The 15,690-nt window shown below is 45.7% G+C and overlaps 1 protein-coding gene across 4 annotated transcripts in view; it reads left to right on the forward strand.

Moving 5' to 3' along the window:
* NCAM1 (neural cell adhesion molecule 1) overlaps positions 1-15,690 on the forward strand; it is a 248,995-nt gene that overhangs the window by 173,103 nt on the left and 60,202 nt on the right. For 3 of the 4 annotated variants that reach the window (XM_067565563.1, XM_067565573.1, XM_067565580.1), the window contains exons 12-15: positions 12,261-12,411; positions 13,456-13,640; positions 14,530-14,626; positions 15,387-15,557. In XM_067565563.1, the coding sequence (XP_067421664.1) occupies positions 12,261-12,411; positions 13,456-13,640; positions 14,530-14,626; positions 15,387-15,557 (604 nt within the window). Of the gene's footprint in view, positions 1-6,229; positions 6,260-12,260; positions 12,412-13,455; positions 13,641-14,529; positions 14,627-15,386; positions 15,558-15,690 lie in introns of all 4 variants that reach the window. The other variant, XM_067565590.1, reaches the window with a different exon arrangement.

The following is a 15,690-nucleotide window of genomic DNA, read 5'->3' on the forward strand; positions in this document are numbered from 1 at the left end:
CCCTTTGGTTGTACTGTGGTGGGTGGAAGTGGGCACCCGATTCCAGTGTGCTCGGTGACCTCATCATGGCGGTAGAACCATTCTGAGGAAAAAAGCATCTCTGAGATGCTATGGACCAAAATGAGCCTGTTAATTCTTTCTTGCCCTCCTGTATCGTAGGCTCACGCTGCACGTACTATGGGCACAGAACGCCTGGTTGCCTTTGTGTTCGCCTGTGTCATTAATCACATACCGATATCATTTTGTTTTTAAAGGCAAAAATAATTAGCAGTTCTGGCTTGATCTGCCACTAGCTGTCTGAGGGGCGTAACAGGCGGAGGTTTGGGGACCTCTGTCTTTTTGTCATGAGAATCACATAAAAGGCAACTGAGAACCTAGCTCCGACACAGATACCTTTAGGCAAATAATAAATTAGATCTTGCTCATGGCTAATTCTATAATGACAGGCCACTTGTAGGGTTTAATGCCTGAGCCCTTTAGCAGGTCTGAGTCAGCAAAGGGAAATTGGGAGTGCATGTTAGGAAGACAGACTGAGGTAGACACCATCTTAGAGCCAGCCACAGAGCCTATTCCTGCAGTCACTGTCACTTTTTAAAGGAGCCCTTTGTGTTGTCACCGAACTCCTCTTTTCAGAGTATTCATGATGGATAACCCATTATGTCAGATGCCAAAAACTTCCTAGCTTCCCTCTCTCTGTCGCAAAGGGATACGTTCCGTAGGGTTCAATAGCGGGCCTAGTCTATAGCTCAGTGAAGTCAATGGAAAGATCCCATTGCTCAGGGTTTGGCTCATACTGCATTGGGGAAATGGACCAGGATATTCACAAGTTTGCAGGAAGGGTATTTGGGAGACCAGAGTGAATGGGATCTGGAATCTGGATTGCCTGCATCTGGGGGAAAGAACTTTAGTGTAGTGAATAGAAGCTGAGAACAGAAGTAAACTACATTGCATAGAAATCTTCCAGAGGAACCTGCTGTTTGCATATTCCTCTGCTGTCTAGCTCAAATTTAGCTAATGAGATCTCAGCTGCAAAACTGCTAACTATTTTTGAGACTCTCTCATATCCTGTTTGATGCTGTTGAGTCAGTGATCTATATTAAGGAACTATGGTGCATACTCAGATAGTTTCTTATGTAGAGAGGAGGAAAATGCGACGATTCAGGCTACTACCGTATGTCTCATGTATTGACGGAGTCCCTCATTCCAGGGTTTGTTGTTTTATTTATAAAGCTCCCATGTGTTAGGCACTTTCCAGGCAGGTATTTATTTGATTAGCAGCTATTTTATGTGTTTGTAGCCAATGCTTTAGGTGCACATTAATGATACAGACATTCAAAAACTCAACAGCTCAAAATAGCCAAATCTATCAGTCCCTCTCCCTATCTCCTCCTGGCAAAGCTCAGAGAAACAGATGATCCTAGACTTTGGGACAAAGAGTGCTAGGAGCCAAAGTCAAAAGTGGCGTAGGAGCTTAACTGGGAGCTAGGCTTCTACATACCTTTTGAAAATCCAGCCCTAAGTGCTTATGTTCTTTTTGGAAATGAGATTTAGGCACCTAAGTCACTTTGGCACTTTTGAACATTTTACCATATGTCCCAGTATCAAAGAATTTATCATCTAGTGCACAGACAATGGGAGCAGGAAAGGCAGCCAGTGAACATTGAAGTTGTCAGTGCTGAGATCTTTTGAAAGGAGATTCCTGTTGCTAGTGAGTCTGTTGTTTTTCATTCTTCTGCAATGCACGTATTCTGAATGGGGGGGAGGGGAGGGCCTCTAGGCAGCTTGCCCCAGGCACTAATGGGGAAATACCTAACACAGGTGAATTCTGTGATCGTAGCGGTCTAAGGTCATGTCTGCATTTCCCTGCAGGCATTTCCAAAGATTCTTGCCTATCTGTTATAGAAGAACTTAGCTAGCAGAGATAGCCCAAGGGAGTGGTCGGTGTAATGAGTGGTCTCCTATTGATTTGAAATACTTTTCTTTATCTTCCCTTGAGCATTTATCACTGCTGTGTTGGAGAACAGGACCTATTTCTTTTTGAATGATACAAAAGGAAATATCTGTACAGTCAGGGCATTCTGCTAGCTATATTTCAGCCCGTTCTTTTTTTGTCCCTCTTGCCAGACAATGATTAGGATGCAGTAAAGTTAGTTTAGAACTGGTATATGCTGATATATTCAGACTTCACCATTTCAGTGCAGAGACATTACTGTCCTGTTCCTATTAGATTTCCAGATGGACTCTATCACTAACTGGGCTGTTTTCTTACACACATGCCCAGGAAACAGTAACTGAGAGTCTTATGTTAATGCACAAAAGAAGACTTCCCATACAAGAGTCTCAGCTGCACCGTGTGTAAAAATAATGTCCTGTGCCATAGTATCTTCTGTTAAAATCTTGCCAATGCTGGTGGTAGGCTGGCCAAATGTACACCAAAGGATTACTGCTCCATAGCCTCTCATCAGAAGCTGCATTGTACGTTACCATCTGCCTAAAAGCAAGGGAGAGGCGCCAGGCATAAGAGAAAGTGTACATGTTCTTGTTAGTCAGGATGGGAGCAGCTAATGGCAACTAATGGCAGATTTATTCTATAATTAGACTTACCAAACCAGTATCACAAGAGCTTCTGTAGCACCACACTGGTTAACAAGAAGCTAAACAGTCCCATTTAGGCATTGCAGCCCTTGGTTTGCATCCAGACAAATGGGTTTATTATAGTGAGCGGTTACTAAAAACACGTTTCACCATATGTGAGGTTTTTCCAATCCCAAGGGGTCAGACATTTACTCTCAGGTCAGTATGTATCTCAGATCTTACCCAAATATCACACGATTAGCCAATCCTTAGCAAATTAACTAACGTTTATTAATGAAAGCAAATAAGAGAGTTATTGAATGTTTAAAGAATTGTATACATACAAGTGTTTTTTTCAGTGCTCTTAGGTTAGGATCATAGCAGTGATGGAATAGTTTGCTAATGTGTAAAAAGTCTCTCTGGAATCACCCAAACAGATTGGGGCTCATTACTCCTTGTTCAAAGCTTCCTTGTTAGAAATCCATTCCAGAGAAATGAAGACAAAGCAGTGATGTCACAACTTCCACTTAAATACCTTCAGTCCAGGTGTATGGAAAGTTACTGGCCCAAGATGGAGTTTACTTTTAGGACTCATGTCCTCCATTGCATGTCCTTGCATGGTTTGCAGAATCATGGGGGCAGCCATTGGCCCCTCGCTGTCTGAGGCATCCCCGGGAAAGGCTTATTTGGTGGGATGAGTTTCTTCAATGGACCAGTTTCTTCAATGTCTAGCCCTGATGTAAATCAATCTGGGCAGGTGTCACCCAGGAACACAACAGGTTTCAAGGACAGATATGTAGACAATATTCATAACTTCTGCTACAAAGATGATATGTGCATATAAACAAGGTCATCCTGCGTAGCAATTCATAACTTTGCTGTTGGTACCTTACATGAGATGCTTTGTAAAAGATCTATGGGAATTGTTTAACAGCGGTGACTACAGTAAAACAAATGGTGACCTTTCTTCTACACAGCATCACTGGGTGAATTACACAGATGTGTTCGTCCTTCACTAAGAATTTGCCAGCCCCTCAGTCTCCCCAGGCTTCAGAGAGTTTGCTGGCAATAACAGAATGCTTCAGTGTAGTTGAGACCCCAAATGGTTTTTGTTGTTAAAAAATCAACCCATTTTGGTTAAAACTGGGAAATGTTTTAATGAAATTAATTTGGAAGGCTTTTAATGAGAACAGAATTTGTTGTTGGTTGGGATTTCAGCATTTCTCTGCAGCATTTGCAACCCAATCATTGCAGCATTGGGCTAGAACATGAGAACCAGTAGGTAAGAGTGACTTGTTCCTTTTCACGGTCCAAGCTGAGTGAAAGGCAAGAAGTAAGTAAACAGAAATAGGAGGAGAAAATGGGCCAGATCCTCAGCTGATGTAAATCAGCACTGCTGCATTTATTTTAGTGGAGACGTACTGAGTTACACCAACTGAGGTTCTGGCCCTTAAATTTTAATCCACGGTGGTGTTCGTAAGGTGCAAGAATCTTCATTTGGCTGATTTTCAAGCGCACAGTACCCCGGCAGCATGGGAGTTCCTAGCTTTGATTTGCACTGTGTCCCCACGTTTAATTATGTTTATATATGGATGATTTTTAATATAATGTATGAGGGGTTAATTCCATTAGTCTCCCAGGAATCCCTTGTTTTCTAAGTTGTTCCTATTTAATTGTTTAAATCCAATGAGAGAGAGAAACTTCCTTAGAAATTGAGACTTATGACCTCCTTTGTTCCTGAGTTCCCCTTTCCTCTGGTCTTTAGGGGATGGGCTGCTCAGCATGAAATGGTCTAGGATTGAGATGGCAATGCTAGTTAATACTGTGCTGCTACCAGCCCCGGAGGGTAAAAAAAAAAAAAAAGCTGCTGCATAGAAACCGGCCAACTACCTTGGAGAGAGAGCTGGGTTTTCTCCTTCAGCTGCCTGCAAAACTTGCAAGGGCTGAAAACCGGTCAAGGGGAAAGATAGACAATTGCTTTTAACCCATTGCTGCAATGAGATGTTAGATGAGTCAGATGCATTGCTCTTCCCATCCCAAATGGGACTAATCTAAAACCTCCTGCCCCAGATGAAAGGGTTTGGAGGGAGATTAACCCCTGACTGCAAGGAGATCCATGCACTACCACAAAGTGCAGTAACTTGGAATGCCACCGAAGCAATGCACCGGCATAAAACCATAGTCAGAGGTTTAGGATGATGTCAGGTTGGAACACGCCTTGGCATTTCATAGGGGAGCTCTGCAACCTCTTATAAGGGGATTTCAAAGTAACTGAATGTGCTGGGGTGGGCAAGGACCTAGCTATGGAAATCACAGAAACATTTTGCACAGCAGCCACAGTGAGTCCAGACACACACAACAAGGATGATGCTGAGTTAGTGTAACCTGCTTGTTAGGTTTCCACGGAAACTGAGCTTGCTTGGGATACAGATAAATGTAAATGATCGGGGGTTGGATGCAACATGCAAAGTCCCAACTAGTGCAGAAGTTGGTGGATTACCAGGAGATAGTCTTGCCTGATTTTACACTGTACTGTATGTGACTACTTCAGCCTCATTTTGTTTGCTGGTCACATTTACTTCACCAGAAGCACGTTGGAAACAATGGTGCATTTCCCATTCTCATTTCCTGAACGTCCATCTCTGTCTCTGCCATCTCCTGTTCTTTGTGTATGCCGCTATCATCCAACTGTCAGCGATATTCAAGCCTTTGGGTCGCACACTAAGTAATGCCCTCTCAGCTGTGATATTAGCAGGTGATTTTTGACTCCTGAATGGAAGCAAGTCAAGCTAAATGAAATAGACGGCAGGACAACGTGTACAAAAAGCTGATTGACAGAAAAAAAGTGAACTCCGCAATCCCTGGTCTTTCCGAACAGGGATGATTGTGGCCTAGGCTACTGATGGCTCGCTCTGAAATTTACCTTTATCGATAGGGCTAGTGCATGTTTGGAGAGAGTGCCTGCTATTTGTTTGTTCCAACCCCAGTAAGGACTGAGAGCATCCCGAAGTGCACTGCTAGCTGGAGAATAACCTAGTGGAGTTGAGAGTTCATTGCTGTTGTCTTCTGTTTGATTCTGGAGTTCACATTTTTCCTCAGCTGTGTAATATGAGAACTCTTATTCCAGACACAGCATGCATGTAAAAATGGTACAAATGCATGACAGTGTTAACAGAGCAAATATTCATAACCAGTGTATCTGTGCAGACAACAAAATCAGCGTTAGGAAACCAGTTCTATAAATATCTTTGCATTGAGTGCCCTGGGTCATCAGAGCTGCTTCCACGGCACTGCTGGGACATGTTTATAGAAGTGGTGAGATGCAGCAGAGTAAAATATCCAGTTGCTTAATGTGCAAGAGCAGAAGCACAAAGTCTTCAAAGATCATTAGCCTTTGATTAATTATTCATCTGAAGATCAGATTTAAAAAAAATTAAAATACTGAATGCAAATCCAAATTGAAGTTATATTGGGAAATGGAAATATAACTGCTCTTTCCTACCCCACCTTCCCCTTCAGAAATGATCTAAATTGGAGCCTGCATGTGCACAGAATGCAGTGTGATGCATACAGTATGTTATCTAAACGCAACATTTGATAAACTTTTATTGCTTTTTTTTTTTGTGTTGTTGTGTTTTATATCTGTTTTTTCCAGGCTTCGTGGACTCGGCCCGAGAAGCAAGAGGTATAAGATTACCAGACCAATAGCCAATCTCTTTAGTTTTTTAAAGTACTACAGATTAACACACCACTAGTACAGTAACCAAGCCAGATAAACTAGTATTAATTATTTAACTGTATTAAAAAAAAAAAAAAAAAAAAAAAGGAAAAAGTCAGCTGATAGTAGTAGAAGTTGCTTGGCTTATAGTGACGCATCTTTGGATGAGCAAACAAGCTGTGTCAGGAGTTGGCAGAAGTCATGCATGAAAATCCTACTTGCCATTTAAAAACAGGACTGTAATTTTCAGTGGGTGTTAAATCAAAATGGCAAAAGCCATTTACCCCAGTTGCCAACCGCGACATGGCACTCAGCGGGAACTGAGACTTTCCTTCCCATGTGGCTTGAGAGAGCAATTTTCCTCTAAGAGCCTGGCTGCCTCTACGCCAGCCCAACTCACCTGTTTGCTCATTGCTCTTAGTAGGCTCAGTCTTCTCTTAAAGAATAACTGCATCACATTCCATCTCAAAGCAATGCAATTACATGTCTCCAGGCTGTGTTTCTCCACAAAATGCTCCCAGTTACTAAATTTACCTTATTCTCTCTCTCTTTTGGGGTTTTATTTTTTGGGGGTGGGTGGGGAGTTAAATGTATTTAGGTAACTCAATTTGATGCAAATCGTTTGATATTTTTCATATGAAATTATTAATTTCAAAATATTCTATTTTTACATATTCATGATCTGTAGAGAGACTTCTTGCTTCCAAATGTGACCAGGAACCTAATTCCCAAGCAAAGGGCAGTGACTTATCTATGGAACAGCATTGGTGGTTAGAGCTTGGTGTCTACATTCTGTATTAACGGCAGTGCTGTGTGGTGTTTGGTAGCCTGATTGATTATCTTAATCCAGTGGGAGATGGAGAGGGTGACGTGATTTAGACAGGGTTCAGCTGTTACCCAAGCCCATCAACATTTACTTCCACTGAGAATGATAAGAACTTGCCTAGTGCTGTTCTGAAGTAGTATGTTGGAGAGCCATGAACATGGAAAATGGAGACCTTGAATGTTCATTTTGGTTTCTGCTGGAAGATTTGCAATTTGAATAGTTTACTTTCTGTAGGCCTAAATCAATTATGGTATAATTGTGTATTCTTTAACACATAGCACTGTGTATCTCATGCCTTGTTAATTTCAAAGGTAATGCTATTAAGCTTACTTGGTCTGAAATCTTTTCCTGCCCTGACTGCTAAAATAGCTGAGTGGGGTTCTGTGATGGTTGCTTTATTGTATTAAACTCTTGCCTTGCTTTACGATACTTTGGACGGGAAAGAGCTGTTAGCTGCTTGTGCTTCTGAATCCCAATCAGCTTTGCTCTCATTCTGCATAGCCATCCCAACCCAGAATGTGCTGGAGAAAGGGAGAGAGTCAGAAGTTATCAGCAGATATTAACCAAAAAGAGCATTATTATCGCGGACAGATGTTAAAAGCTCAGTTACAGGCAAAACAGTCTTATTAAGGCTTGAGTTGTGAACAAGACTTATCTGAAACATTCCACTCCAACATAATCAGGTCCCAAATTAATGGTGCCTTGCTGAGATCTGTGCGAGGCGATGCTAATTCCCAGTTAAGTGGGCTCCGACTGGGATAATGAAAGCACAGAGCTAGGAAGGCTCCCGTGTCTCCTTCCTTTTGATTTTCTGACTCTTCTGTATTTCAGGGTGCCTCCCCCCTAGGTGCTTCCCACTTTGCTAATGATGCCAATATGTCCGGGGAGGTTGTACCTCACATTCTGTGTGCTCCATTTGGAGAGGACTCAAACATCCTAAAACCAGATTCTCCTCACCTACATGAGTAAATGCACCTTTGGCTCTGGAGTATCGAAAACCAGGCCAACTCTTTTGATAGCATCTATGTACCCTGTGAAGGACCAAACCATGTGGCACTGACAGAATTCAGAGGGAGAAAATCCCCTATTCACCACACAGAGGCTTGTAGTGGTCACAGGCATGGAGTGGAATTGTACCCTTCTGCCTTAGGAAAAGCTACTAGGCTTTGTGTCCCAGCAGTGCCTAATCTCACTGAAATGTATCTTCTCATGAAAACCCCTTTACTCTGGGTAATGGGACCCTGGATAAGGAGAGCTGTGAAATACTCCAGCTCAGTAGTGGCTAGAAGCTGTTGCCATCTCATGGGCAGTCTGTAGCCTTAATAAAGAGGGCCAGTGGCTTCAATCCAGTCCCCGTTGGACGTTGTTCTTGGTCTCCGGTTGTTCTTTGAATAGCAAACTACAGACAGGACTGGTGCGGGTGGGCAGCCTCAGCAGAAAGGGTGAAAGTTCTGGGCTGGATCCTCAGCTGGTGTAAATTGGCATAGCTCTATCGATGTCAATTCCTGCTGCTTTACACCAGCTGAGGACTTGACTCTCCGCCTGCCTGTCGTATCACTACAGGGCTTGTTGCTATGGTATCTGATGTGAATTAATGAGCCACAGAGGCCAAACTCCTCTGACTCTAGAGCAAGCCCCCTCAGGTTGGTGTGGATGCAGGTTGGTCAGGGAACCATGTGCGTGTAGGATGCTTTTGCTGCACTGCCTGGCCTGTTTTCCCATGAATAAATGATACCGAACTCTTTGGTTGCACCTCTCATGCACGGAGCTCAAAGTGTTTTCCAGAGCAGGTAAGTATCATTCTTAATGATAAGCACACCGGGGGGGGGGGTACCCACGGTCACACATCAGGCCCATGATAGAGCCCGGAGTAGAACCAAGCTCCCCTGAGTCTTGATCCCCTGGGCCACAGAAGCTTCCCAAAGCAGAGGTCCATTTCCAGCATATTTCATCAGTGCTGCCTTTACACAACAATCTCTTTTTTCATTCTTAATGGTAAATATCAATTCATTTGGCCCACCTCTTCTTTTGTCTGACCCTTTGGCTTTCATTTCAGAGAGCTTACAGTCCCAGCTGGTCTTGCCTTGTTTCTTTGGATTTTTCTCAATCCTCTGGGGGGGTTTTCCTGGCCCTTTTGTGCATTTAAAAAAGAAATCATTGTACAGAATTTTGCAGTGGGAAGCCCAGCCTCACATTAGACCCTGGTTGTATTATGTGTAAATTGCACTTCTGGAATGGTCACATACTACTGGTTTGTGTGTGGTGTTCTGGATCTAAGAAGACTGGGGAAAGACAGTGACCACTGAGTATAAAATCCTCTGTGCTGTCAGCACACCCTGGACTTTTGCCATTCTCTGACTTCTGCTTGCTGATTGATCCATTTGGCTAGATACTTCCAAACTTGAATTAAGGTAAACAGAATTAAGGCCCCTTGAATTCTGAATGAGTGCCCTCACAGATTAACTAATCCCCTTTAAATTCATACCTTTAGTTAATTCAGATTAACTTTCTTTAGTGTCCCCATGTAGATAAGCCCTGAATGTGTTATAATGGCGTATTAAGTAAAAAAGAGGCCACGAGCCTTTACAGACTTGGAGCTCTGGCAGTGTGAAAGAATGGTTGTAGAATACTACGTGGGTGAGCTATGTGGGTTTTGAAATCAAAACATCAGGCAGGCAAAATGGTCATATAAATCCATGGTACACACACCTTGAATGCTGTGTGCAGTTCTGGTCACCCAGCTCAAAAAAGATGTATTATAATTGGGAAAATTACAGAGAAGGGCAACAAAAATGATTAGGGGTATGGAACAGCTTCCGTATGAAGAGAGATTTAAAAAACGGACTGTTCATTTTAGAAAAGAGATGACTAAGGGTATATGATAAAGTTCTATAAAATCATGACTGGTGTGGAGAATTAAAAAGTTCTTCCTTCACATAACACTAGCACCAGGGGTCACCCAATGAAATTAGTAGGCAGCAGGTTTAAACCAAGCATAAGGAAATACTTTTTCACACAATGCACAGTCAGCCTGTGAAACTAGTTGGCAAGGGGTGTTGTGAAGGCCAAAAATACAACTGGGTTCACAAAAGAATTACATAATTTCATGGAGGATAGGTGCATCAATGGTTATTAGCCAAGATGGTCAGGGACGCAGTCCCATGATTCGTATTTCCCTAAACCTCCAATTGCCAGGAGCAGGGACTGGACACCAGGGGACAGATCACTTGATGATCACTCTGTCCTGTTCATTCCCTCTGAAGCATCTGGCCCTGGTCACTGTCAGATGACAGGATACTGGGTTAGATGTCCTGTTGGTCTGACCCAGTGTGGCCGTTCTTATAATCACAGCACAATAAGCAAAGACAAAAAATATGTTTCATGTGAAAAACTATAGACTAAAGCCTCATTAGGAAATCCTTTCACAGCTCATGTAAAGCTACCAGATGTGGTGATCCAAACTGGCACACTGTCCCATGTGTGCATGAAATAGAGCTCAATGTCTCAGTATCCTAGAGACGGTGCCAGGGAGAGACGCAGAGTTGTTCGCATGTGCTATTGGCCTGCAGCAAACGTGCTTGGAGCAGAGGGGACAGGAGAGAGAAATGCAGAATTGTTCCCATATTTTACCAATGGATATTGATTTTTCCGCTTCTAGATATGAAACTTGACTGGCTTAAAGGACAAAAATGTGTTTGAGCTAATAGATTCAGATAGAAATGGAAAAACAGCCTGGGGCAGGTCTTTTTAGCACATCTCATTAAGTGCTGAACCATCATCTTTACTTATATTTAACTCTTTCAACCTCTGACTTCTCCCAGGCAGCAACCGCTAAATGAAAAGATACCTCAGCCCCAGAAGAGCTCATCACCCAAAAATCTTAATAAGAGTTCTCCCTGCTAAAGTTCAGCATGCCTGACTGCTTAATTTCTGTGTGGGTTGTGAGTGTAAGTCTGTTAGGAGTTAGGAGCACTTACTGCTGTAGTCACGATCCGCAGTTGCGCGCACCGCCACAAGGGAGTAGTTCTTGTTTGTCAGTAGTGCCCAGAAGTGTGCTAGGCACTTCACACAGAAGGAGATGTGGTTCATGTTCCAGAGAGCTTACAGCAGAATAGCGGACAAGGCCCAAGGAGCAGGGAAAGGTTATGAAAACACAGTTCTGTGGCAATGTGAGTAAGGAGAGCCTGTCTTGAATGATCCATTCTTGCGATTCAGGGATGTTGGGAATTGCAACATTTCAGCTGTGAAGGGACAAGGTGATTCTGACAGAGGGTTGTGGTCTCTTTAAACATCTTGTAACCTGGATGTAATGCTCCCTGTCTGTAAATACACTCACACCCCATGTATAGGAGCAATTCCTAAATTGGCTTGACACCAGTCACCTTATTATAGGACTTGTTTAAAATCACAGACCCTACAAAAACTTCGCACTGGGGTATTCAAAGGGTCATATATTTTCCCACCCTATTTACAAATCGTGCGATGCTTAGCCCCATGTTCAGACAGGGGCACTGAATTTTTATGCTGCATGGCCTCTGATTCGAACTCAGGGCCCTGGTTCTGCGCTCACTTATAATGATGTGAATTGGGAATGACTCCACTGAGGTCAGTAGAGTCTCTCTGGTGTAAAACAGATACAAGTGAGAGGAGATACAAGCCTGCGATCTCTGAGGGTTCAGGTCAGACAGTCATAGCAGGTTTCTGCAGAAGTGCAGTACAGTGGGAAATCCCTTAGCAAGTATTCTATCGAGCCTTGTATTGTAACTCTGAACACAAGAAGTCTGGTTTGCCCAGCTTGGACAGGTCTCAGCAGGAGACACCACCTTCCTCACCTGTCCTTTGACAAGTTCCAGTATGGAACAGGTAGCTCCTCTCCCACTTCCTTGGTACTTTGGAATTTGTGCATTCAGCCCTATGCACCAAGGAGCAATGCTATGGCTGCTGTAAATTTCACCCCCATACAGTTCTAGGCTGCTCACAGGCGCTTGCTTCTAAATTACTGACCACTGGGGGGTGGGCAGGAAGTGTTGATGGGGAATAGAACCGGATTAAAACCTAGTGCCACAGCAGCCACGCCTCCTTGCGCTCTGTCTGCCCCAGCAGCACAGTGCCCAGTCCCTCACTCTCTTTCTTTCCTACTAGACCCTGGATGGGCGCATCGTGGTGCACAGCCACGCCCGAGTATCATCCCTGACACTCAAGGACATTCAGTACACGGACGCTGGAGAATACGTATGCACAGCTAGCAACACCATCGGGCAAGACTCCCAGGCCATGTACCTTGAAGTGCAGTGTAAGAATTGGTCTCTTGTCTTCAGAGTAGTAGTGCTTTCAGCCTTACCCTGAAGAGTTCCTCTGAGTTTGTGGGGCAGAGGGGGACTGGCATCCCTTTCCCCAGGTCTGAGCTCAAGAAGTGCAGGATCCACTCAGGTGGCTGCAGGCTATGCTGTTCCAAGGTCTGTGAGCCATGCTCTGGTTTGGGAAGGTCATGGGAGTCAGCACAGTCTAGAATTGGTGTCTGGGGTGAAGAACCAGCATTATTATTGCCTTCTGGAAAGACAAATAAAGCAGGGTCAATATATAGTTGTGTGCAAATGAGAGGCCTGGGTCCTCAGCTGGTGTAAATCAGCACCACTCCATTGCAGGCCCGGAGCTGCATTAGTCTACACCATCTGGTGACGTGGCCCAGGGTCTTTGGGGGCCAGGTTTGTGCCTCATGAAGGTAGATCTGGGAAGCTAGACCCTCTTCAATCCTTGTGCATTAGCTGGGTGCAGTAAGGCAGCTGCTGTTCCAGACCTTCCCCCAACTCTGTTTCTGAACAGCCTAACCTAGGCCTGGCTGGATTTGAGGAGCTCTCTGCTCAACATCCTCCACCCAGGATAGAGCATCTTGGGGGCTCTCTTGAGCAACCAAAGGGGTCGCACCCATGGGCGAGTGGCAGAAGGCACATTCTGTCCCCTGGACGCATAATGTGCTGCCTGCTCAGCCTCCCCCCCCGGGAGCTGAACACGCTTACTTCTGGCACACCCAGCCCTTGCCAGCCCCCCAGGGACTAAGCATGCTGCCCTCTGCAGAGGAAGAAATGCCCACTTCCTCTTCCTCTACGTTGCTCTGTGCCCTTGACAGCGCTGCCAAGGGGAAATGCCCCCCAGCACTCCCTTCCCCTGCCAAGGAGTGGAGGTAAGGATGCCAGGCCTGGGAAGCAGACCTGGATTTCCTGCATGGCAGTACAGAACCCTAATCCGGGCTCTGTACTGCGGGGAGAACTGGACTAGTGCGGGGGGGGGGAGCATTTATGGCTCCAGTTGCCTCAAACAATGCTGTCTTTGTTCCCAGACGCCCCCAAACTGCAGGGCCCTGTGGCAGTCTACACCTGGGAGGGGAATCAAGTGAACATCACCTGCGAGGTGTTTGCTTACCCCAGTGCTGTCATCTCCTGGTTCCGGGACGGACAGTTACTACCAAGTTCCAACTACAGTAACATCAAGATCTACAACACCCCGTCAGCCAGCTACCTGGAGGTGAGAAAAGGGGCCTTTTGGGGGGAGGGGTGTGAACACGCAGTCATCGTGGGCTGTAGGTTAGTGTATGTTTGTGGCAGTGGGAGCCCTTAGTCTGTAAACAGGGAAGAAGCATTTTCAGCCTCCAGTGGCAAGAAGTTAGGGCCTGGTTTGGGCAGCAGCAGAGTGTATACCGGGAGCCCAGGGAGCCGGGAGCCAGGGTGGGAGTCACAGCTGGCCATTCCACACAAGGGCTGAAGAATGGATTGCTGTTCCGTGCTCAGAAGCATGCTTGGCTGCAAACCAATAGGAGCCACATTTCCTGCCCTGAACAGGTTGTGGCCTAAACGTAGGGCAAGGTGGAACACCTGAGAGAGAGACGCATTGTAGGCAGGGCAAGGAATGGGGAGCAAGCACCCGAGTTACAAATCTAATGGGATTGTTCGTCATAGATTGGGTCTGTCCTGTTCCCAAAGGATCCAGTCAGGAATGAGGCCCCATTGGGCTGGGTGCTGCATAGAGCCCAAAGAAAACACAGGCCCTTGTTCTGCATCTCTGGACGATATCTGTGGAGACACCTGATGTAATGTGTCTCCCCTCTGACTGTGGTACAGGTGTGTGGTGCTGTTTGATCAATGCAGAGAGGAGGTAGGAGAGGAGGAGATAACAGGGCGGGAGGCTAAAGAAGGCTCTGTGATCCCCGTAAATTGAGCAACCTGTGGAGCATAGGCAGAGCCTTGTCTTCAACTTCCTGCCCATCACCACAGGGCCCCTGGGCAAGCTGCACTTGTCTCTGGAGCTCAGCATCCATATTTTGTGGTACCTTGATACCTCCCCCTTCAGTAAAACCCAAAGGGTGTTGGGGAAGCTGGGCTTTGAGATCTGAGCACATCCTTAAACACCCCCCTAGGTGACGCCTGATTCCGAGAATGACTTTGGGAACTATAACTGCACCGCAGTGAACCGCATTGGCCAAGAGTCCTCCGAGTTCATCCTTGTGCAAGCAGGTGAGTGTCCCGCATACCCCTGCGATCCATTGACAGGCAGTCACTGCACTGGCGTGATGAAAGGAAAGCCTTTCCCTGCTTTGAGTGTTCACCATGTGGGGCATCAGAGCGGCCAGTTGGTAGCCCACAAATTTGGAGGCGGTGTAAGATCCCAAGAGTCTTGTCTCCTGGGCCCTGTTTTTGGAGGTGGCTGCTTTTTGCCTAAGTAGGCTTTAGTGCACCCTGCAGTAGCTGCTGCTAAGCTAGTGACCCATCCGCCATAAAACACCCCCTTGCCAGACAGAAATCCCAGAGCAGCACATGCCAGCTGGACCAGCTCCTCCACCTAACTGGGTGACCAAACAGGCTGGGAGGAGCTCCCCTGTCCTGAACTCAAGTGCCCTCAATAATTAATTTGCCCAGCTGCCATGGAACAGTTAGGAATTGCCCCGCTGTGTATTCAGATGTTCTACGAGAAAGGCCTGAAGCAGCAGAATGGTCTCCAGGGCGCACATGTAGCCATGTGCAGGCTGCCTTTATTTGTAAGAGTAAATAAATGACCAGGAAGAAGATGCAGGGATCTCTTGTCCCTGATAGGAGGGAGGACAGGAAAGACCCCATGATTCACAAAGAACCTGTTGGCCTCTGAAGAGTCCCTATAGCAAGGCTTGTAGAGGTGGGGTTCCCAGTAGACAGGCACCTGCTTTCTAAGGGCACAGGCTTTATGGATGTTTGCTGCCCACCCACTCCACATCACTGGTTATTTCCCTTCCTCCCCCAGATACTCCGTCCTCTCCTTCCATTAGCAGAGTGGAGCCCTACTCCAGCACAGCCCAGGTGAAGTTCGATGAGCCCGAGGCCACGGGTGGGGTGCCCATCCTCAAGTACAAGGCGGAATGGAGAACACTGGGCGAGGAGGATTGGCATGCCAGGTGGTATGATGCCAAAGAAGGTAGGGCGTGAAAAACGTTCTCTCAGAGCATCTCGAGTCTCTCTTTGTCTTTAGAGTGTGACAGTTCCCTCCTCTAACTTCACTATCGACTCCAGGCTCTCTGGGGATTTCCTGACACAGCCTAGTCAGGTGT

Source organism: Emydura macquarii, unplaced genomic scaffold (genome assembly GCF_026122565.2).
Source record: "Emydura macquarii macquarii isolate MOO-44397 ecotype Brisbane River unplaced genomic scaffold, CSIRO-AGI_Emac_v2 contig_312, whole genome shotgun sequence".
Lineage (NCBI taxonomy): Eukaryota > Metazoa > Chordata > Testudines > Chelidae > Emydura > Emydura macquarii.